The sequence below is a fragment of the Quercus robur genome, chromosome 1 (assembly GCF_932294415.1).
Source record: "Quercus robur chromosome 1, dhQueRobu3.1, whole genome shotgun sequence".
Taxonomy (NCBI): Eukaryota; Viridiplantae; Streptophyta; class Magnoliopsida; order Fagales; family Fagaceae; genus Quercus; species Quercus robur.
The window spans coordinates 32,569,312-32,594,189 of NC_065534.1; the positions used below are offsets into that span (position 1 = coordinate 32,569,312).

The following is a 24,878-nucleotide window of genomic DNA, read 5'->3' on the forward strand; positions in this document are numbered from 1 at the left end:
TGCAAGTTAGAGTCTATTTGAACTTTTATTTTTAATTTTTTGATATAAAGATTGAATCTTTATAATGGCTAGATGATTCTTGGAGTCCGTCTCATTTTTCTGCATTTATATTGTTGTCTTGGTGAGTTTATATTGTTGTTTTGATGGCTGGATGCAAGTTAGAGTCTATTTGAACTTTTATTTTTAATTTTTTGAGATAAAGATTGAATCTTTATAATGGCTGGATGATTCTTGGGGTATCTTTTTTATTTTTTTGAGATAAAGATTGAATCTTTATTAGTATATGGCATATTTGATTGCCTGGTCTATCCACACCTATGGTCTCTGTTCTGCCTGGTCTATTTCCCATTTGATTGCTGACATTCAAGACTTGGCTATGTCTTTTGTTTCTTGCAATTTTAGTTGGATTAGTAGATGCCGTAACTCTACTGCTCATTCAGTAGCCAAATTTTCCCTTGCTTCCAATGACTCTTTCATTTTTACTTTGGCTACTCTTTCATTTTTACTTTGTCTCTTTTTTTTTTACATCATCTCTGTTTTGAAAACAAATGATAGGTGAAAGTTATAATAAATTTATGATCAATTTTTTCTAGGGATAATGATGGGAATACATAATCCTTCTAATGTGCCCATGGAATCTACCCCATTTAAAGGGATGGAATTTGAAGCAGATGGGATTGCATATGATTTTTATAATGAATATGGCAGAAAGGCTGGTTTTAGTATTAGAAAAGAGTATGTAAATAAATGTAAAAAGACTGGAGTGGTTACTTCAAGGAGATTTGTGTGTGCAAATGAGGGAGTTTGAGGCAAAGACAAGAGAGATCAGAATATAAAGAATCCACGAACAGAAACAAGATGTGGTTATGAAGCACGTTTGGTTATTGTACTTAATTGAGATAGTAAAAAATATGTGGCGAATGAATTTATTGCTGAGCATAACCACTATCTCCACCTCCCATCAACTATACACATGATGCCATCACAATGGAAAGTGGCTGCAACTCATGCTATTGAAATTGATTTGGCACATGAATCGGGATTAAGATTAAAGCAATCTTATGAGTTTCTTAGTAAGCAAGTTGGTGGATATGATAATCTTGGTTTTACCAAGCAAGATCATAAAAACTATTTTTGCATTAAGCGACAGAGAGACATGGAGCATGGGGAAGCTGTTAGCTTGGGAAGATATTTCAGTCGTCAACTTAAGGAAAATTCTTCATATTATTTCGCTACTCAATTGGACTGTGAAGAGTTGATTACTAATATCTTTTGAGCCGATGCAAGAATGATCATTGACCATAGCCACTTCGGTGATGTAATAACGTTTGATACAACGTATAGTACAAATAGAGATGCAAGACCACTTAGAGTATTTTTGGGTCTCAATCACCATAGAGAAACTGTTGTATTTGGAGGTGCACTTTTATATGATGAAACGATTGAATATTTTGTATGGTTATTTAAGACCTTAGAAGTAATGTCTGAAAAGAAACCAATCATTATTTTCACATATCAAGATGCAGCAATGTCAGCTACAATAAAAGTAGTCATGCCTAAGACATATCATGCACTGTGTAGTTGGCATATGTGGTAGAATGCTGAGAGACACTTAGGTCATTTACTCAAAAATGAGTCTCAATTTAACGATGATTTCTTAGCATGTATCTATGAGTATGATGGTGAAGATGAGTTTCTTACAGCTTGGAATGAAATACTGGATAAGTACGATTTTCGTGAAAATAAATGGCTAATTGGTCCATTTAAATTGAAGGAAAAATGGGCCCAAGCATATGTTAAGAGAACTTTCACTGCAGAAATGAAGACAACCCAACTTAGTGATAGTTTCAATGTTGACTTGAAGGATTGCTTGCGTATTGATCTCAATATAGTAGAGTTTTTCACTCATTTTGAAAGAGTTGAAAATCAAAAACGGGATAAGGAGTTAGAAGCAGAATACAACTCTAGACATAAATTTCCAAGATTGAGGCTCAAAGGTTCTCCTATGCTTAACCAAGTAATAACAGTGTACACGCCTACGTTGTTTGATTTATTTCAGACAAAAGTTGAAGAGGTAATGACACTTTCCATCCTAGAACGCAATGTGAGTCAAACACATAGTTATGTGGTTGGAGTTTTCAATCAAGATGGAAAATATGAAGTCATGTGGAATCCATTAGATGAGACTCTATCTTGTAGTTGCAGAAAGTTTGAGTCATTTGGTATTTTATGTAGGCATGGTTTGAAAGTTCTTGATGTATTGGATATCAAGTTGATTCTTAATAAATATATCATGAAGAGGTGGAGAAGAGATGCAAAAGATGGAAGCAGAAAAAATTGCACAACACATAACATTAAGCCAGATACTCAACTGGAATATGTAGATCGGTAACGAGATTTATGTCCAAAATATATTCAATTGGTGAATGAGGCACGTGAAACTAAAGAAGACCATAATATTCTAAGCTTAGCAATTGCAAATTTGAAAAAAAAAACTTTGTGACCTTAGGAATTGCAAAGCTAATGTAGAAGAAGACATCATTAGGCCTTCCACCAATTTTGCAAACAAAGAAGATCAATTATGTGCTTCGATTACGATTGTACCAAAAGAGATAAAGAAAATGGAGATTTATCGTAATAAAAAGCATAGGACGAAATCATGGATAGAAAAGATGTCGAAACCAAAGGAAGGCACATTAAAGAAGCAAACAAAGAAAAGAAAAGTGCACGAGGTAATCTTCTAAATTATCCTTATTTTCACCATTCTATTTTATTTTTACACATTAATGTAGTATACTATTATTGTGGCTAAACAAGTACAATTTTTACAGGAAATATATGCACATGACATCACGGCACAAAAGAAAACTGAGGATATCTCTTTCGGAAATATTACTAGTTTTACACAACTTTTAATGGTAAAGATATTTACAATTATATATTTTACTTTGATATTAATAATAGTTTAAATGCATGATTTGATAATTTTAATGCTAAGATTGTGATATGTGTAATGTGTAATTGGTTTTTTTGTAGTCGGCTTCTATAAGTTATACATCACATCAGGGAGGCTCATCAACAAGTGTTGCATTAACATCACATTTTAAGAGTATATTAAGTGTTGTAGGCTCCAATGACAAAATTAATGGTGCATGAGGTCTCTTGACTCAAGGAAGTGTTGCAAGTGGAGGTCCCTTGATTCAAGAAAGTGTTACAAGTGGATGGAATGAGATGGTTCATAAAGTCAAGCTATTTTTCTAGTTTAGGATCATATTTTATAATCTATGACACATGTTAAGATTAAGTGCTCTTGTTTTGTAATTTTCCTAGTTTAGGACTGGAGTTTTGATGGTCCAAAACTTAGTCACATTTGGTCACATTCAAATGTTCAGATTTTTTATTATTTGGAAAGAATACTTAACTTGCATGTCTGATGTATCTCTGCATGGTGTTAATTTCTACATAATTATTTGTTGTTGCAGAAATTGTTTTGTTTTTCTACATAATTACTGTTTCTGCAGAATAGGTCCGGTATTGCACATTTTGTAGCAGATTGTCTTGTTTTGTTTTAAAGGTTTTGGATGTATTGTTTGTGTTTCTGCAGAAGTTGTTGTTTTCTACATAATTGTTATGCTATTAGGAGTGGATCAGTTTCCCTCTTTGCTATAGATAGTGTTCAGTTTTTGTCTAGGCAGGAGTTGTTGTTTTTATATATAAGTGTTGCTGTTTGGGGAAAAAAATTATATAAATAAGCCAAGCTTGGAGCTGTATGCATGTTAATTGGTGTGACAATTTTTCTTTTGTTTCCACTCTCACTAAGGAATTTTGAGTTTAAAATTTAGTGTATGTTTCTAAGGCAAGTACCCAATGTCATCAGTGAATATAATGTATTTTGCAATAAAGCAATCTAGTTGCCATTGCACTATTTAAATTTTGAATTTGTGAATCAAATTTGAAATCCAAACGATGTTGCTTTTATGGATTTAACATGTGCAAAGCAGTTTAAGGCCAAAATGCAAATCACTTGGTTTTTGGTTAAATGCACATTCATGTGAACTCTGTGTACTTGCATTGCAAATTGGTAAGGGAGCCAGTTAATCACTTTCTTTTACATTGCTCAGCTAATCTATGTACTTGGGTTGCACCCCTATGAGTTACTTGGCATTACAATCAAAATTCAATCCAACAGAGTAAACAATAAGAGTATTTAATACAAAAAATGAACAAATATTATTAATATGTACACTTTGATCACATAACAAGTAGGGCTGTAATTGGTTCGGTTCGGTCGGTTTTTTTTATTCGGCCAACCGAAACTGAAATTTTCGGTTTTTAAAAGTCTCAACCAAAACCGACCGAAATAGTTGAAAAACCGTCGATTTCGGTTTCGGTCGGTTTCGGTTTTTGGGCCTGGAGTTTGGGTCAATTGGGCCTTTAGTTTTTTTTTCCAAAAATTTTTAGTTTGGGCTTTTTTTTTTTTTTTTTTTTTTTTTTTTTTTTTTATTAAATGCAATATTCAAGCCTCTTATTTTATGGCCCTATTATGCTCTAATTAAGTCTTTTTTTAGAAACCTGTTTTGGCCTTTGTTAGGAACCAGTTGTGGCCCAGATTTGGGCCTTCTCTATTTTGGTAATGGCCATCTTTGGGTCTTTTTTAGCTTTCTGTTTTGGCTATTTTGGTAATGGCCATCTTTGGGTCTTTTTAGCTTTCTGTTTTGGCCCTTTTGGCCCAGATTCAGGCCTTTCCTATTTTGGCCATTTTTGGGGCTTTTTATACATCCATAAAGCATTTTACAAACAAGAAAAAAATCACAACCTGTTTTGCATTTTAAATTTTTCATAACTTTCTTTTGCTCCACATAAATCTAGAAATACACATTATAGCAGATTCTTCAAAAAAAAAAATAATAATAATAACCTGTTACAAATTCATAAATCCAAAAATACAACACATATAGCAGATTCATAAATCACAACCTATCATAAATTCATAACCTTCTTTAGAGCTTCTATTATACTCATTAAAATACACATCACATATTCATAAATCCAAAAATAACCTATCAACATGATATAACCTGTCCACAATACATTTGCACAAGCACCTGTCAAAACAGATTCACAAATCCAGAAATAATCTAGAGCAAAAAATTGCTCTAGTACTCAAAGCCTCAAACTAATCTGTAACTTGTTACAAGCACCCATCAAATACAAACAAGATTAAAAAATAAATTGTACAAGTCAAAATAAAATAACTAGTGCATATTTCATTACTTCATTAGTAATATGTCAATGTCCACATATTGTCCATATATCAATACCTACATAATAGCATTATAGCCAAAGACTCAAAATAAATTGGCTATATGTCAATGTCAATGTCAACATATACACTGTCCATATTTAATATTTGGCCAAAGACTCAAAATAAATTGGCCATATGTCATTGCCTATTGCCTAATATATCATATATTGTCTATGTATTATGTATAGGCCACTATCAAAGCTCAAAATAAAAGCCCATATATATATGTAGGCCACTGTCTACTAGTGTCTAATAGCAAAAAATGTACATATCCAAAGTGTACAACTATGCATATCAAAAAGTGTACATATCAACATCAATACCACCTATCCAAAGAGCACAGAGCAATCTTCAACCATCAACTTCAATAGGTGTTGGTGTGGACATACCAAGTTCCGACGTTAATGCAGCATCACTCACGAGTTCTAAAAACAAAAAATGAAAAAAAAACGTAAAAGTCACTTGTACAATACAACAATAAATATGCCAAGAATCCAAGACATTTAGGTTTTTTTTAATAAAGAAAGAAGTAGACATGAAGAATGTACAATAAAACAACAAATATGCCAAGAATCCAAGACATTTAGTTTTTTTTAATAATAATAATAGACATGCAGAATTTTTTTTTAATAAATAAAGAAATAGAAAGTCATTTTTTTAATATAACAGATAATAGTCACACCTCCATCAAGCTTTTCAAACACCTCAACATCATCGATGGCAGCACGAAGGCAGATTGGATCAGATGAAGTACGGAGCCAGTTTTGACCACAAATGAGGGCTTCCACCATAAATGGAGACAATGAACTCCGGAAGGGATCAAGGACATGACTAGCCGTACTAAAGGCAAATTCTGAGGCCACAGTGGATACCGGAATTGCAAGAACATGTCGTGCAACTCTTGAAAGCACACAGTATCGTGGGGAATTAACCTTCCACCAAGCCAAAATATCAAAATTATCATCAAAGACATCTTCACAACTCTCTAACAAGTATTTATCAACCTCTGATTTGGTATTTGAAGAATCAATAACCTTCAAGTGCTTCTTAAATCCCATCATCCTCATTGCCTTCGCATCAACCACACTAGAATCATCTCCCTCCATTGATCCACTTGGGTTTTGGCCTTGGGCTTGTACAGCAGCACTAGCACTACTACTCCCCACTTGATTTTGACTATAAGATTTATATAAATCCTTCAAAACAGCCTTTACTCTTCCTACCATATCAACAACCTTTTGCTTCTCATACAAAGTACCAAAACAGTACTCAAGATACCTTAACTTGTATCGAGGATCAAGAACTAACCCTACATACAACAAGTGATTCATATTATCAAAGTTCCCCCAATACTTTTCAAATTTGTTCTTCATGTAATCAACCATTTTTCTCAACAAATAACTATCTTTTTCATGCTCCAACTCAATTGTGTCATGAATTGACATGAGCTCCAAAAAGAAAGAGTTGCTAGTGACATAATTAGCACCTGAAAACCGCAAGGTTGCATCATAGAAAATTTTAAGAAATTTCGAAAGTATCCTAATCTTTTCCCAATCCACATCATCCATTCCCCAAGCAACCTCATGTCTATCATTTCCTTCTTCCTTTGCCTCCTCTCTAATTGTCATAAGAAAATTTGGATCATCTTCCTCCAATCTCTCAAAAGCCTTTTGATACTTCTCGGCCTTCTCCAACATAATATAGGTGTAGTTCCACCTAGTGGGCACATCTAAACACAACTGATTTTTAAAGTCAACTTTCTCCTTCTCCGAACATAACTTAAATGTGCTTTGTCTATGTGGAGATGATCTCACATATTTCACAGATTTCCTCACCTTCACTATTGTCTCATCCATTTCAACTAACCCTTCACGAATAATCAAGTTCAAAATATGAGCACTACACCTCACATGCAAGTATTTATGCCCTAAAATTGTTGCCTTCCTATGCTTAGTCTTTTTTTGAATAAAAGAAATTAGCCCACTATTAGAGGCAGCATTATCAACTGTAATAGTTAGAATCTTGTCTATCCCCTAATCAAGTAAACACATCTCAACCGCCTTCCCAAGTGTTTCACCCTTGTGATTTTCCACTAAACAAAAACTAAGAATCCTTTTGTGTATTTTCCAATCACTATCTATAAAATGGGCAGTGAGACACATGTAGTTCAAATTTTGAACGGATGTCCATGTATCTGTGGTAAGGCAGACCCGCTGCTCTCTTAGGGCTTCTTTCAACTTTTGTTTCTCATCTAAAAACACCCTAAAGCAAGTTTTGGCAATTGTTGTGCGGCATGGGATTGGATTGAACCTAGGTTGGGTAACAGACATAAACTTCCTAAAACCAAAACCCTCCACAAATCTAAAAGACAGCTCATCTAGAATAATCATCTTTGCCAATGCTTTCTTACATTCCTCAAAATTAAACACCCAAGGCACAAGTTTACCACTACTTTCTCCTTCTTCTTTAGGTTTGAATGCGAGGGTTGATTGGTTTTTTTTGTCTTCCCTATAAGGATATTTCAAACATTGTGATTGTATGTGATTTCTCATGTTTGTAGTGCCATTACATTTAGTGTCACAAGCATAGGTTGTGCCACAGTAGTTACAAGCTGCCCTAGGTTCCCCCCCCCCCTCTTCAATAATAGTGAAATGACCCCAAACAATAGATCTTTTTTTACTAGTATTACCTTCACTTGGTGGGAGTGGGGGTTTGCCTTTGCCTTCATGCACATTGGTTGCCCCTTGACCCGCTTCATTGTGTTGACCCTCTGGGATTTCTCTTGTCTCATTCATCTACAATATAAAATAAAACACAATAAGTCAACAACTATAAAAAGTAAAAAATAAAAAGAATGAAAGGGACTCTTCACTCTACTCTAGTATACAATAACACAACAAGTCAACAAGAAAAAAAAAGAAAAAAAAAAGGAATAAGAAGGACTTTAGTATACAGCAACAAGCCAACAATAAACACGTCAATAAGATAATAATAAACACATCAACATCAAGGCAATAATAAACAAATACCCCAACATCACAGTCAACTATTAACAAATACACCAACATCATAGTTAAGCACATGGGGTTATTGATTTTCAAATCTGTAACATCAATAAGAAGTTAACAACTCAACATCACAGTCACAGTTTCACAGCATGTCAACAACAATAAACAAAAATATATCAACAGTAAATAAATAAAAAAAGCAGCTAACTTTATATATTAGATCTCAAAGGCAATCAGCTAACTTTACTACAAAACAAAGATTCAGTATTTTAAAAACCCTAACTTTATTGATTCAGTATTTTAAAAACCCTAACTTTATTGATTCAGTATTAAACAAAACCCAAAATACAAAACAGAGAGAGGGTTATCGAGATTTTTAACGACCACATGAGACAAAGGCAATCAGCTGAGCTAACTTTAATAAATAAACCAACTAGCACAAGCAACCAAGCACATGGGTTATCAATTTTTTCAAAACCCTAACTTTATTTGCATATAAAATATTAAAACTTGAAAAAATAAACATCTTGATCTTATGTTGTTTCTACAAAGCAGAGATTCACTATTTTCAAAACCTAAAACACAAAACAGAGAGAGGGTACAAAATCAACATTATATAAAACTAAATTACACTAACTCAAATCATTCACATGCATACACCGTGGATGGAATAATAAAAAAGTGGCTTTTTGTCATTTTTTCAACGTGTTTGAATTCCCCTATTTACTTATCATCATGCATCAAAAGAAAAGAAGAAAAGAACATCATCAAAAGAAAAGAAGAAATGAAGAAAAGAGCATCAAAACAGAGACTCACCGTGAGATCACTGAGATGAGAAGCCGATGATCAAGCCGATGTGTGGAGGTGGCGACAGAGGGTGATTCGGCGTGAGAGGACTGTGGAGTGGAGGCTGAAGTTTGATGAACGTGAGAGAGAGTGGAAAGTGTGAGAGACTGAGAGTGAAACTGAAAAGTGTGGGCCGAGTATGTAGGGTAGGGTTTTCATCTTTTGATTTTATACTCTAATTAGTTTTAGTTTAATTAGATATTTACTTAGTTTAATTATAGGTGTTTAATCTAATGGGTTTTAAAATGCTATGTTTAAAAAAGATAAGTTAAGCCGGATTATTTGTTTGAATTTTGAAATCTTGAATCATTGAATCGTGAATCATTGAATGACTGAATTGTTTAATATGAAAACATTGAAAAGATGGAAGCTGAATATGAAAAGATGGAAAGATGGAAGCCCACTGCCCCACGCAAGCCAAAGGCCAAAAGCATAACTCTCTTTTTTTGAGAATAGCCAAGCGTATCTCAGAGGACAAAGTCACAAATGGTTAGTTAGAGTCAAATTAAATATTTAATATTATATATTTAAGATAAATTATAATATTATATATTTAATATAAATTACAATATATATTTAATATAAATTAAAATATAATAATATATTTCGATTCGGTTCGGTCGGTTCAGTTTATTAAAATTTGCAACCGAAAACCGAACCGAACTTTTCGGTTTTTTATTTAATAAAATCGAAACCGAACCGAAATTTTTGCATCGGTTTGGTCGGTTTGAATCGGTTTTTTCGGTTCTTCGGTTTTTTGCACACCCCTAATAACAAGAATTCCATTGAAATAAACACTTTGATTATATGATTATAATAACATGAAACTTCTACAATTGGTGTGCTTATTGCTTGATTATACATTCCACATCTTGCTTCTTGATTATACATTCCATCCAAAGTCTACAATTTTCAATCTTAGCTTGATCACTTCAACTTGCCTCGTGTTAAACAACTTGCCCCATCTCTTGGTATGAATGTATGATGCTTCTTTGTTATGTAAGTTCTTTTGGTATTAAAGCTTTGGGATGTATCATAGCTCCAAAGGCCCTTCCAAATTACTGATGATTAGGATCAATGAAACCTACAAGCAATATTAACAAATCTCAATCCTTCAGAATTATAGAGAAACCAATAGCAGAACCTATCCAAAAAATTGTGCAGACTTTCCAAAGGGATAACCAAAAGGCCAATACAAGAACCAATCTACAAAAAGAGAGACACAAAAAACAGTCAAAAAATTCAATTATTCTTCCTATAAGAGCTTTAAAGTTCAAATACCAACCACAAAAAGGTTCTCAACAATTCATATTTTTGAAGATCGAAAATTCATCTGCCTTACCCTAAAAGCTAATGTATATCAGCAGCTAACAGCCAGTAAACAAAAATCTAGCCATAGGCTGAATGTTTTCTTTTACAGTTCATCATCAAAATACAATTATGTGCATTCCATTCCTACAAAGGACAATTTACGCACACCTAATTCTGCAATCAGTGGCATGACAAGGAAAACAAAGAGATATTCACAATACATTCCCTAAAACCTTTCATAATAAAGTGAACAATTAAAAATAAAATCAAAATCCATGCAAAAGCACAAACATTTTACATAACAGTGAGACCCGAAAAAATACCTACAAACCAAAAAAATGGAACCAAACATTCTAATAACCACAGCATAAAACACACACACAGATAATATATATATATATATATATATATTAAGAGAGACCCCAATAAAAATTTTAAGCGTATAAACTAATCCTAATTCCAAAGTGTAAGAACCAAGTACAAGAACTCTGGGCCTTAGATCCCTTGGGCTCACAATTTATTTGTAGTGGGTTTAAGGATTTCCTACAATGGGTCGTTCTCGGCAGAGAGACTCAAAGCAACAATCAGCTGAAAAGCTCTCTCTTTCACTCCTTTTCTCTCAATTTTTCTGAACCCCTTCTTCTCCCAACTTTCCTCTATTTATAGCCAAGGTTAGTGGGGAGACCATGATTATGTTCATCGTTAGTGCTATTGAAGGTCCAGTATTATCTGGTTAAAGTGGCTGTTTTAGGTGAGAGGGCGGTGCAGCATTTATGATCTTGGAACTTGGCTCCATTTTCACCGATTATGTTCGGCGACTCACGTTCCCGTGCATATCATGACCTTCCCGGGTATTGACTCATGCGCTCTACCGAGAAATGTTAACCGGTCAACCCCGGGAGCTTAATAACCAAAACTTGTTTTTGGCCCTAAGGCAGTTTTAAGAAGGGCATAAGGTAACGGGAACTATCTGCTGGGCCTGCGCCCAAGGCTGGTATGGGCTTGGGCCCGGGGCCTAGATGGGTCTGGGCCCAAGGCCTGTATGGGCTTTGGGAGCTCGGTGCCGTACAATAGCCCCCCCTTGATTCATACTCGGTTGCCGAGGAGAATCAAGGAACTGCCCGGGCTTCTTGACCTCGGGAATCTTTTAGTCTGGGACTTCTGGCTGTCATTTCTCATTAATAGCCATCTCAAAAGACGCGCCGTTTCGCGGCGCCAGGCGCAGACGTCATTATTGCCTGACGGTTCGTGAACCGAAGCGGTGCGCAAATCGGTTACGCTTGGCATTTGCTGGGTCGCTCGTTCGCTGTGCCCATTTATTGTTTGATCAAGCGTTTCATCTTCCCCCATTTCTTCTGGCTCTATAAATAGTTCTTCTCCAAGCGTCACTCCATTTTTCCTTTGCCTCTGATTTTTAGCGCCTACTCTCTGCCGACCACATTTCTGTGTGCTTGCTTGCTCAGCGTTCTTTTCCTCCTTAGAACCCAACGTAAGTCTCTTTTTCCCTTCCCGTTCCTTCAGCTTTGTTTCTTTGATTTTATTCTTGTAGTTTTAGGCTTTGTAGATGGGTTATTCTTACCTTCTAGATACCCCAGCTGCTTTGGCCAACTTTAGGAGTAAATTTAGTATCCCCCGTGACGTGGACGTGGCTTACTGCCACGAGAGTGATATGGAACTCCACCGAGGGCATGGTACAGCCTTCTTTCCTTTGATGTCCATCTTAGAAGGTGGGGTTAGGTTCCCGGTAGATCCCCTCTTGATAAGCACACTTACCTACTATGGGCTGTGCCCCGACCAGCTTCCCCCCAATTTTTACCGGGTAGTTAGTTGCGTCGGCCAGTTAAACCATACCTTTAACTTACAACTAGATCACCATGATATTTACCAAATGTACAGCCTTTGTGGGAGCAAGTCCACAAATTACTACTTAAAGACAAGGGATGCTCGGGTACGGCTGATATCGTGCCTACCCGATTCGAACAGGAACTCCGCCGGGGAGTTTGTTAGGGTGCGCGGCAATTGGTTTGCCGGGGAGATCCCTTGCCCCCTCACACGGCGTGAAGTGGGTTCGTACCTTCCCCTTCTTGTAGTTGTTTAAGTAAAAGAAAATCTTTTATTGTTAAAAGCTAACGTGTTATTTGTTCCTCTGCAGACGGCAAAGTGTTTACTCAGGACCTCAGAGCCGTCCACGTCAAGGACTTAAACTTCGTCCTTCGTTCCGAGATCTTCGTGCACTGGGACGGGCAACTCCGGGCCTCACACCTGATCCTCGGCGTTGAACCGGTTTACTCCACTTGGCAATCATTCAAGCAGGCGTTGTTAGTTGACAGCCCCCTGCTCTCGTACATAGACGTCCGGTACGTGAACTTCTTGCCGCCGAAGCTTACAACCGGGGAAGCGAGGGAATTTGGTAGGCGGTTCACTACCGCGGACGAACTAGTTCCCCTTCGAGACGATTCCGCGGAGCAAGTATCCCGGCGCCTTAGAGAGAGAGCCCACGAAGCTATACAACAAGGGGACCAAGCCCAAGAGCAGACCCATCCCGAGGATCCACCCGCCGAGCATCAACAGCAAGTGACAGACGCGGCTAACCTGCTAGCTGAAGCGATCCAGCCCGGTGCAAGCATGGTGGCAAGGCGAATAATGACCCTAGACAGGTTCGTGCCTGGTGCCCGGCCGACCAACCAGCCCCCGCTTACCCAAGGTCGGGGTCCAGTTTCTCAACCTCCTCCAACCTCGCAGTCCGGACGTGCCCGGAAAAAACAGAAAGTGGTTGAGCCACATTCCACGGCCCCGGGGGACGCCGCTGTCCGGACTCCTCCCCGACCAACAGGGGGGATTGTCATCCGTGAGCCGCAGACCGAAGCCGGCACGGGGGGCGCATCCTCCTCCCAAGTGGCTCCGGCTTGGGAGCCGAAGTTCCTTCTGGATGGCAAACCATTGCCATCAACGGCCTCTGTTCGGATATGGGATAAGGGCGAGGGCGGCCGTATTGCCCAAACCTTGGCCGGAGCTCTCCAACTTCCCGAGGACGTGCACGCCTTTGAGGACGGGTCCGAGGAGTCCGTGGGGCGCCGGTTAGAGTGGCACGCCATTGCGGTAATTCTTTTGTCTATTTGCTCCATGTAAATTTCTTTTTGCCGCTTTGCTAACCTTCACGCTTGCCAGGCCGCTCAACTAGCTCACATCGTGGCTGCCCGGGCACGGGAGCTTGACGAGGAAAATGAGCGCGAGAAGGTGGCGCGGGAGGCAGCAGTAAAAACGGCTAAGGAAAAGGCCAAGATTGCTGAATCTGCCTAGAATAAGGCTGCTGCCGCGGAGAAGTTCCGAGCATCTGCCGAACAGAGGTGTGCTGACCTCCTGGCCAGGCAAAATGAGACGGAACTTAAACTGGCCCAAGCCCTCAGTCTCAACACTTCTCATGCCGAGGAGATAGCTGATCTCAGGGCGGGCTTGGCGGCCGCGGAGCAGAAGTGGTACGACGTGGGCTTTGCCGACGCCGAGAACTCCGCAGAGCCGGTGGTGGCTCGGGCTCGGCATATGGGTTTCGAGGCCGGGTGGTTTGCTGCTCTTCAAGCAATGGGAGTTCCTGAAGACTCGCCGCTGAGAGACCCCGGCCAGATTCCATTTCCGAGTCCTTTACCTGCCGTCCAGAGCGCCCCGGCTGCTCTAGATGAGGAGGAGACGGCCAGTATGAGGGAGTTGGTTGAGCAAATAGACTCTCATGCTGAGCCCGAGGAGCTGGAGGCTACGAGCACACCGACCGTGCAGGAACTTCTCGACGAGGCCCAGCCTTTCTCCCTGATCGTCCAACAGGAAGTGCCACCACCGACTCAACCCCTTAGTTGATTTTATTTTTATTTCGTTTTTATTTGCCTATGTCACCGGGATGTGGTGATTGAACCGTTGTTTTATTTTATTGGTTTTATTTGCCTATGTCACCGGGCTGTGGTGACCGAACAATTGCTTTTACTCTTTTAATTGGAAGTCCGTTTTCTTTTCCTGTTTCAATTTTGTTGAATGGAATTATATTCGTTTGTGCTCTGCTTGAATCACACCAATGCTATGGCCGCCTAATATAATGTACCCCCGAGAACCTGTTGTGCGGAGCTGTGAATAGTTTTGAGAGCGCTATTTGGACTTAGTTTTTGTAAAAAGGGTTAGGTTTTTATCAGGTTTTGGTTTAACCGAGAATTGAGTTTCCGTCCTTCGAGCATTTGTTTGCAAAGTTTCCGTTTGTCCGGATGTTTGACTTTAACCGAGAATCAATTTCTTTGCCCTCATAGATTTAATTACAGGGTTCACACATGCTCGGTGATTTTGACCGAGTCGAAAGTCAGGTTTCTGCCCTTAGGGTTTTTGTTTGTAAGGTTTTCACCTGCTCGGCGATATTGATCGAGCCGAGGGTCAGGTTTCTGTCCTTAGGATTTTGTTTGTAAGGTTTTCACCTGCTCGGCGATATTGATCGAGCCGAGGGTCAGGTTCTGTCCTTAGGATTTTGTTAGTAAGGTTTTCACCTGCTCGGCGATATTGATCGAGCCGAGGGTCAGGTTTCTGTTTTTGTTTGTAAGGTTTTCACCTGCTCGGCGATATTGATCGAGCCGAGGGTCAGGTTTCTGTCCTTAGGATTTTGTTTGTAAGGTTTTCACCTGCTCGGCGATATTGATCAAGCCGAGGGTCAGGTTTCTGTCCTTAGGATTTTGTTTGTAAGGTTTTCACCTGCTCGGCGATATTGATCGAGCCGAGGGTCAGGTTTCTGTCCTTAGGATTTTGTTTGTAAGGTTTTCACCTGCTCGGCGATATTGATCGAGCCGAGGGTCAGGTTTCTGTCCTTAGGATTTTGTTTGTAAGGTTTTCACCTGCTCGGCGATATTGATCGAGCCGAGGGTCAGGTTTCTGTCCTTAGGATCTGCTGGCGATTCTCTTGGTGTGCGGCTACAGGGTAAAAAAAACAGCAAAGACAAAAAAGTTCATCATACTCTTAGTCTTCATAGAATACAAGTTTCGGCTTACATCGATGGTTACGCGTAGAACTTCTTTAGGTTGTTGGCGTTCCATGGTCGGGGGAGCGGCCTCTTGTCCAGGTCCTCTAAGTAGTAAGCCCCTGCCCCTGCTACGGCTGTGACTCTGTATGGTCCCTCCCAGCTCTGAGCAAGCTTCCCTGCAGCCACGTCCCGCATGTTCCCTACTACCCTTCTTAACACCAATTCCCCGGTACTGAATTCCCTGGTCCTTACATTCCGGTTGTACCTTTGCGCTAGCTTCTGCTAGTACTCGGCAAGACGTACGGTCGCAGCCTCCCTGCATTCTTCTAGCCAATCCAACTGCTCCATCATAAGGTCGGCGTTTTGTACAGGGTCAAACCCAACGATCCGCGCACTGCATAAGCTCACCTCGGTCGGTATCACTGCTTCTGCTCCGTATGCCAGAAAAAATGGGGTTTCCCCCGTGGATCTCCTGGGGGTCGTGCGGTAGGCCCACAAGACACTGGGTAGTTCTTCTGCCCACCTTCCTTTCGCTCCATCCAACCTTCTCTTGAGCCCGTTCAAAATAGTCTTGTTTACTGCTTCAGCTTGGCCGTTGCTCTGGGGGTATGCCGGGGTTGAATACTTGTTCTTGATGCCGACCTCGCTGCAAAAGGTCCGAAAAGCGTTGCTGTCGAACTGTAGCCCGTTGTCTGTCACTAGTGAATTCGGCACCCCAAACCTTGTAACTATGTTTTTCCACACAAACTTTTTCACGTCGGTATCCCGGATATTGGCCAAGGCTTCAGCTTCAGCCCACTTTGTGAAGTAATCCACGGCCACCAGTACAAAACGGCGGTTCCCCGTTGCTCGGGGGAATGGCCCGAGGATGTCAAGCCCCCATTGTGCAAATGGCCACGGGCTGCTGACAGGATTTAGATGTCCGGCAGGCTGATGGATCATTGGGGCGTGCCTTTGACATTGTTCGCAACTCCGAACGTATTCGGCGGCGTCCTTCTGCATCTGTGGCCACCAAAACCCCTGCGTCATTGCTCTGTGTGCTAAAGATCGTCCCCCGGCATGCCCGCCGCATACTCCTTCATGCAGCTCGGTTAGAAGCTCCTTAACTTTTTCAGGATGCAGGCACAAGAGGTAAGGGCCCGCGAAGGACCTTCTGTACAACTTTCGGTCCGAAGACAACCAGTACCTGGGAGCCATTCGTCGAATCTTATTGGCCTCGGCCTCATCCTCTGGAACTTTATCTTCGGAAAGAAAGTCTATGATCGGGTTCATCCAGCATGATCCGGCCACCGGCACCCGCGCAACTTCTACTCCGGCCTGGTCGAGGGCAGTCTGCACACAGATGCTTGGTTCCCTTACAAGTTCAATCGTGATAAGCCTCGGGGTGTCCTCGGTAGCCGATGAGGCTAACGTCGCAAGAGAGTCAGCATGCTTGTTCTGCGACCGGGGCACCTGGGATATCTTTACCTTTCCGAACTGACCGATAATTTGCTTTGCCGTACTCAGATAAGCTTTCATTCGAGGATCCCGAGCCTCGAAGTCCCCGGTGATCTGATAAACGACCAGCCGAGAGTCTGAGTAGATTTCTACGTCCCTGGCTCCCAGCTGCAATACTGCCCTTAGTCCGGCCAACAGGGCCTCATATTCGGCTTCATTGTTCGAGGCTTTGAACCCCAATCTGAAGGAATGTTCCAGTCGCATACCCTCAGGGGTGATTATGACAATACCAGCCCCGGCCCCCATAGCGTTTGATGCGCCGTCCACAAATAACCTCCACGGGCGAATCTCCGCACTACAGATTACCTGGCCTTTAGTCTTAGGTGTGAATTCCGCGATGAAATCAGCGAGAATCTGCCCTTTCACCGAGCTTCTAGGTCGGTATCTTATGTCAAACGATCCCAACCGAGTCCCCCATTTAGCAATCCGTCCTGTGAAATCGGATCTCTTCAACAGTGATTGTAATGGATACTCGGTGAGGACGAACACTGTGTGTGCCTGGAAGTAGTGTGGTAACTTCCTCGTGGCGTGTACCAAGGCCAAAACCAACTTTTCAAGAGGCAGGTACCTTGTCTCGGCATCGACCAAGGTCTTGCTTACGTAATACACCGGTATTTGCACTCCCCGGTCCCTTAGTAATACAGCACTTACGGCATGATTGGTCACTGCAAGGTACATAAACAGATCCTCCCCGGGCTCCGGGGCCGTCAACCTCGGCGCCTTTTCCAAATACTCCTTTAGTTCTCGAAAAGCTTCATCGCAGCTCTCGTCCCACTGAAACCCCTTCCACTTCTTCAGAAGTTGATAGAATGGCCGGCAGCGATCGGCAAACTTGGAGATGAACCGGTTTAAGGCGGCCAACATCCCGGTGAGCACCTGCACCTCCTTAGGATTGCTCGGTGATTTTAGGCGATTGATTGCCTCTATTTGGTCAGGGTTAGCCTCTATTCCCCGAGTGGAGATCAGATAACCCAGGAACTTGCCAGCCCCCACTCCGAAAGTGCACTTTTCGGCATTGAGGCGCAGCCTGTGTCGCCGTAGTATCTCGAACACTCCCCGAAGGTCTTCAGTATGCAGCGACTCTTTTCTGCTCTTTACTACCATGTCGTCGATGTAAACCTCAACCGTGCAGCCAATTTTCTCCCGGAACATCCTTGTCATCATACGCTGGTAGGTAGCTCCGGCATTCTTCAATCCAAACGGCATGACCTCGTAGTGGTAGTTTGCGTTCGGGGATATGAATGTTGTCTTCTCTCGGTCCTCGGGTGCTAAGGCAATCTGGTGGTAGCCTTGGAAGGCGTCCAGGAAACTCATTCTCGGGTGCCCGTACGTGGCATCCACCAACTGATCAATCTTGGGCATCGGGAACGGATCCTTGGGACACGCTCTGTTTAAATCGGTGAAGTCTACGCAAACTCTCCATTTACCGCTCTTCTTCTTTACTACGACAGTGTTTGCTAGCCATCTCGGGAAGAATATTTCTTTTATGGCCCCGGCCTCCTTCAGCCGCTGGACCTCCAGGTTTACTGCATCGACGTGCTCCTTTGACGCTCTTCTCGGCTTCTGCTTTTTCGGAGGAAATGATGGGTCCACATTGAGTTTGTGAACAATGAACTCGGGGTCTACGCCGGGCACTTCATACGGGTTCCACGCGAAGACATCTATGTTCTGCAACAGGAACAACAACATCTCCACCCTTTCCCGGTCATTCATGCTTGTACCTATCTGGAAGTATTTGTCACTATCTGGGAGAATTCTTACCTTCAGTAACTCCTCGGCAACGTCCGCCCCCTTTTCCTGGGGTATCTGTAATTGCTATGCAGTCTCTTTCTCGGCGTGCTCAGCTTGGCCGAGCTGTTCCTTTTCCCACTGGACCGCGGCTATGAGGCATTGCTTCGCCACCTGCTGATTCCCCCTTACCTCCACAACTCCGTACTCAGTGGGAAACTTTACTTTCACGTGAAGGGTGGACGGAACAGCCCCCATGGTGTGAATCCATGGCCTCCCCAGGATTGCGGTGTAAGGTGCGAACGATCGGACTACTATGAATGTAACTACAACTTCCTTACCCTCCATGTCCACTGGGAGTGAGATTTGCCCCTCGGGAATCACAATTCTCCCGTCAAACGAGACCAATGGCGTGTTATACTTCGCCAAATCCTGGGTTCTTAACCCGAGCCCTTTGAAGAGGTCCGGGTACATGACGTCAGCCCCACTACCCTGATCAATCATCACCCTCTTCACCAGGAATCCGCCTATCCGGGCTGTCACCACCAAAGCGTTGTCGTGGGGTTGGATTGTCCCTTCGAAATCATCTTCTCCGAACGAGATGTCTAGCCGTCCAGCCCTCTTTTGCTTCTTGGATGATTCTCCCTCCGCGCAAGCCACTGTCATCACCATCCTAGCCGCCGCTGCCCCTCTCGGTGCGGCATGAATGACGTTGATTACACCCCGGGGCGGTGGAAGGGGATTCCTTCTCTGTGGTGCGCCCTGCTCGGTCTCCCGGTCAGTGGAATCTGCTACAAACTCTTTCAGGTGCCCTGCCTTCACTAACTGCCCGAGATGATCTTTCAATACCCTACACTGCTCGGTGGTGTGCCCCTTGTCTCTGTGATAAGTGCAGTATAGGCTTTGGTTCCTCCGAGATGGGTCACCCCCCATTTTGTTCGGCCATCTGAAGAATGGCTCGTTCCTTATTCGTTCCAGTATCTTGTGCACGGGCTCTTTAAACAACACATTAACCCCTTCGATCTGCACCTCCGGCTCCTGCATTCTGAAGTCCCTTTTCGGCTTTGGCAGCAAGAAGCTTTGCCGAGCTCTCCCTGAAAAAGGGGCTTTCCCCCTGCTTTGCAGCCGGTCATCCTCCAGGCGTTTGTACTCCTCTATGCGTCTCATCAGTTGCCTCATGTCCTCCGGGGGTCTTCTTGTCAGCGACTCCCGTAGTTCAGAATCCTCGGGGAGCCCCATCCTGAAGGTGCTAGCCGCGATTTTCTCGTTTCCCCCACCAATCTCATTGTAGAGCTCCCAGTATCGGCTGGCATAACTCCGAAGGGTTTCCCCGACCCTCATTTTCATGGAAAGCAACGCGTCAACCGGTTGTTGCACTCGGCTGCATGTTACGAACCTGCTGCCGAACTCCTGAATCAGCTCGGCGAAGCTGTGTATAGAACCTTTCCGCAATCCATTGAACCATCTCAGTGCGGTAGATCCGAGACTAGAGGGGAATACTTTACACATCAATGCATCGTTGTGCGCATGCAATGACATCATGTGGATGTAATGACTGACATGCTCCACGGGGTCTGTTCTCCCCTCATAGGAATTGAATGGTGGACGCGTGAATCGGCTCGGCATGGGTGCCCGTTCAATCTCATCTGAGAATGGAGACCGGGCCGCCATCCGCAAGGCCCTGCTCATGGCATCCATCGCGGCGTTGTGGTGCTGCCGCTCCTCTGGTGACTCTGACCCGTGGTTGTCATATCCATGTGACCGGGAACGGTCCCGTCTACGACGAATATCCCGGGAGTGACGACGTGACTCTTGAGAATGGGATCGGTCTCGGTGTTGTTGCATAACAGGTCGGCTGGAACCTTCCTCGCCACGGTTCCTTCTGGGTTGGGGGTTGTGGTCCCTTTCGTGGCGCCGACCCCTTGCCTCCAGCTCCAAGTCCATTACCAATCTGCGCAACCGCTCCAGCTCCCGGTCTCTATCATCAGGTTGCCGATGTGCTGAGACGTTTGAAATCGTCCGGTGCGTTTGGTCCGATCCTTCTCCCAATCCGGACCCTTCCTCTCCTCTTGAATGCTCCCTATCCTCCAGCCGCTTCTGCCTTCTCTCCCTCCACGTCGATCCCCGGGAAGATCCTGCGGAATTGCTCGGAACGTGCCCTCTTGAACGCTCCTCAGACATCTTCTTTGCTTGAGTCTCACTCGAACCACAGCTTCGTAGGATGGCCCCACGGTGGGCGCCAATTGTAAGAACCAAGTACAAGAACTCTGGGCCTTAGATCCCTTGGGCTCACAATTTATTTGTAGTGGGTTTAAGGATTTCCTACAATGGGTCGTTCTCGGCAGAGAGACTCAAAGCAACAATCAGCTGAAAAGCTCTCTCTTTCACTCCTTTTCTCTCAATTTTTCTGAACCCCTTCTTCTCCCAACTTTCCTCTATTTATAGCCAAGGTTAGTGGGGAGACCATGATTATGTTCATCGTTAGTGCTATTGAAGGTCCAGTATTATCTGGTTAAAGTGGCTGTTTTAGGTGAGAGGGCGGTGCAGCATTTATGATCTTGGAACTTGGCTCCATTTTCACCGATTATGTTTGGCGACTCACGTTCCCGTGCATATCATGACCTTCCCGGGTATTGACTCATGCGCTTTACCGAGAAATGTTAACCGGTCAACCCCGGGAGCTTAATAACCAAAACTTGTTTTTGGCCCTAAGGCAGTTTTAAGAAGGGCATAAGGTAACGGGAACTATCTGCTGGGCCTGCGCCCAAGGCTGGTATGGGCTTGGGCCCGGGGCCTAGATGGGTCTGGGCCCAAGGCCTGTATGGGCTTTGGGAGCTCGGTGCCGTACACAAAGAAAATCAAAAACCCCAAGAAAAGCACTATCACAAAGCAACAAAAGGCATACAAACATAGATAGATTAGTTGATATTTTTCTAGTGGATGAAGTTGGAGAAAATCTTTTGCTTATAGTGTTTGGGTAAAAGCTTGGAGCATAAAAGCTTGATCAAATCATAGCCTTCGCGTAGGTGGTAGTTGTGGCACCGTGACGGCGGGGCAAGAGAGAAAGTCAAACCTTGGAGAAGAGAGAGAAAGAGAGTTTGAAATATTCAGATGGGTTTGGTGAGAGAGAAATTGTTGAGTTAACTGTGGTTTGAATTTGGATCCTAGAGTTTTACATTTTAATTAACGTGGCACGTTTTTTACCCTTGATAGTTTTCAAAAAGATCTTGTTTGTGAAATTGACACTTTCCATTTTAAAGGGAAATGGAGAGGATCCAGATCCGCTCACTTGACATCACATATGACAAGAGAGGATGGGAAGGGTGTCAAGATTCTACAAAGAAAGATAGAAAGGATCATGACAGAAGCAAGGATCAAGGGAAGAAGAAGACTCTCAAGTCTGCTGCTTAAACGACAATATATATACTCTCTACATTGTGTTAGTTTTATTTTTATACTACATGTAGCTTTGCATCATTGGTGTTAGTTTTAGTAAGTGGATAACACGTGTGTGGTAGTTAGTTTTATTAATCAGGTTTTGGGGGAAATTTGGTAGATTAGTTAGTTGATTTGTTAATTCGTTTCTCCTGCTTTCCTTTCCTTGTAAATATGTACACTTAGCCTCTGTAATCTTCAATTGAATGCAATACAGAAATTTCTCCAAGTCCAAAATCTTTTTTCTCTGTTTTCCTAATATGGTATCAGAACAGTTTTTAGCTTTCGCTTAAATTTCTCAATTCCTTTTCTTCCCAAAAGTTAGGGTTTTTCTTCTTCTTTAGAATCTTGAAGCTTCATCAATGGCTTCCTCTGATCAAGCTTCTGCAATCATCACCATTGATGAATCGCATCCATTTTTTCTTCATCATGCTGAAAATCCTACTACGATATTAGTCTCACAATCACTAATTGGAGGTGAGAATTACCCTACATGGGTGCGATCAATGGAGAGAGCTCTTGGGATCAAGAATAAGTTCTGGTTGATTGATGGATCAGCTTCTCTAACTTCAACCATGGAGAAAATTCCTCTCTTGGTTCAAAGCTGGTCACGATGCAATGAAATTGTGGTTTCTTGGATTGTTAATTGTGTTTCTCCCAGGATAGCCACGAGCATGGTGTATCGTAAGATTGCTAAGGAAGTCTGGAAGAAGCTCCAAAACATGTTTTCTCAAGGTATTGGACCTAGGGTTTATCAATTACAGAATGATCTTGCAAGTTTCTCTCAAGGTGAGCTATCTATGACTGAATACTTCACCAATCTTTCAATTCTATGGGATGAATTACAGAACTATGAACCTCTTCCTACATGTTCTTGTGAGAAGTGTGTGTGTCATATAAATGAGAAGATCTCAAATATTCATCACAGAGAAGTTGTTATGCAATTTTTGATGGGTCTCAATGACTATTTCTCTTACATTCAAGGACAAATTTTGTTGATGGATCCTATTCCATCTGTTGAGAAAGTCTTCTCCTTGCTGATTCAAGATGAGAAGCAAAGATCAGTTGGGCATGGCAACAATAATGGTCCTTTTGTGGAGTCCACAGCACTTGCAGCTAAGACCATGAATCTTGATTCCAAGACCTTCAAGAAAACTAAGGAAAAGCCTACTTGCAGCCACTATAGATTGCGTGGTCACACCCTGGAGAAATGCTACAAACTCCATGGCTACCCTCCTGGCTACAAGACCAAGTCAAGGGCTAATCAAGTTTCATCTTTTGATGCTGCTCAAGAGCCTGTTGCTGTTACTACTCATCAAGCATTTCCTTTTACAATGGAGCAATGTCAGAAATTGCTTGCCATGATTGGAGGGAATGATGCTTAGGCCAACATTGTTGCCATGGCAAATAATGTTGCTTTCAATCAGGCTTCATGCTCTCAGTCCACACCCCTAGTAGGTAATCTCAAGCACTCCATATTTTCTACTAAGCTTGTGAACAGAACCGCCTTTGGTGTTGATTCTTGGGTTATGGATACAGGAGCAAGTGATCATATTGTTTGTTTTGTCTCTCTTTTTCAGTCTTATACTACTGTTTCACATTGTGTTGTTGAATTGCCAAATGGTGAATCAACACATGTTACTCACATTGGCATTGTTAAACTTTCTAATTCTCTTATTCTTGAACATGTTCTTTGTGTTCCTTCTTTCTCATTCAATCTCTTGTCTATCAATCAACTTACTCAAAGATTGCCTTTGTGTCTTGTGTTTTTGTCTCAATATTGTTTCATTCAGGACCTTTCATGTTGGAAGACGATTGGAGTGGGTGAAGTCCATAATGGTTTGTATTTGCTACAGAAGAGTACTTCCAAGACTACACCTTCTCTGTTAGATCATCTTTCCAATCATAAGTCCTTCAAGTCAGCTTTTTCCTCTTCTATTTCTTCTAAAGACATGTCAATCTTGCGGCATTTTAGGTTGGGCCATCCATCCTTGAGCAGAATGTCTGTTTTACAGAATGTTCTACCTTATTTTTATCCAAATGTACCGATGTTTGTACCATTTGTCCTTTGGCAAAGCAAAAGAGATTGCATTTTCCTTCTCAAAATAATTTGTGTAATGAACCTTTTTCATTAATACATGTGGATGTTTGGGGTCCATATTCTATTTGCACTCATGATGGTTTTAAGTTTTTCCTTACAATTGTTAATGATGCTACCAGGTCTACTTGGGTGTACCTCATGAAAGCTAAATCAGATGTTAAACATCTTTTAATCTCATTTTATAACATGGTTTACACCCAATTTGACATTGGTATTAAAGTAATCAGGTCAGACAATGCTTTTGAATTCTCTTTACCTAATTTTTATAATGCTCATGGCATTGTGCATCAAAAGAATTGTGCTTATACACCATAGCAAAATTCTGTGGGGGAAAGGAAACACCAACATCTTTTGAATGTTGCAAGGTCTCTTAAGCTCCAATCTAGTCTCCCTTCTGCTTATTGGGGTGATTGCATCCTCACTGCCACTTACCTCATTAATAGGCTGCTTGTTCCTTTGTTACAAAACAAGTCCCCTTTTGAACTTCTTTTCCATAAACCACCTTCATTTGATCACCTTATAGTTTTTGGATGTTTGTGTCTTATCTCTACTCCCCCTATTCATAGGTTGAAATTTGACTCTAGAGCCCTTCCTTGTGTCTTCCTTGGTTACCCTTTCCATGTGAAAGGTTACAAAGTCCTTAATTTGCATACTAGGAAGAT

At 41.9% G+C, this 24,878-nt stretch overlaps 1 protein-coding gene across 1 annotated transcript; it reads left to right on the forward strand.

The window, feature by feature from the left end:
- The first annotated feature begins 973 nt into the window (after nt 1-973).
- On the forward strand, nt 974-2,392 carry LOC126701438 (protein FAR-RED ELONGATED HYPOCOTYL 3-like). The gene is made up of 2 exons (XM_050399565.1): nt 974-1,174; nt 1,598-2,392. The coding sequence occupies exons 1-2, from the start codon at nt 974-976 to the stop codon at nt 2,390-2,392; spliced, it is 996 nt and encodes a 331-aa protein (XP_050255522.1).
- Nucleotides 2,393-24,878: the final 22,486 nt, after the last annotated feature.

Bases quoted from the DNA above. Each gene is read 5' to 3' on its own strand.
- LOC126701438 (XM_050399565.1), top strand. From the start codon at position 974: ATGATGCCATCACAATGGAAAGTGGCTGCAACTCATGCTATTGAAATT. The intron at 1,175-1,597 runs GTTAGCTTGGGA...CATATGTGGTAG, and splicing joins ACATGGAGCATGGGGAAGCT to AATGCTGAGAGACACTTAGG.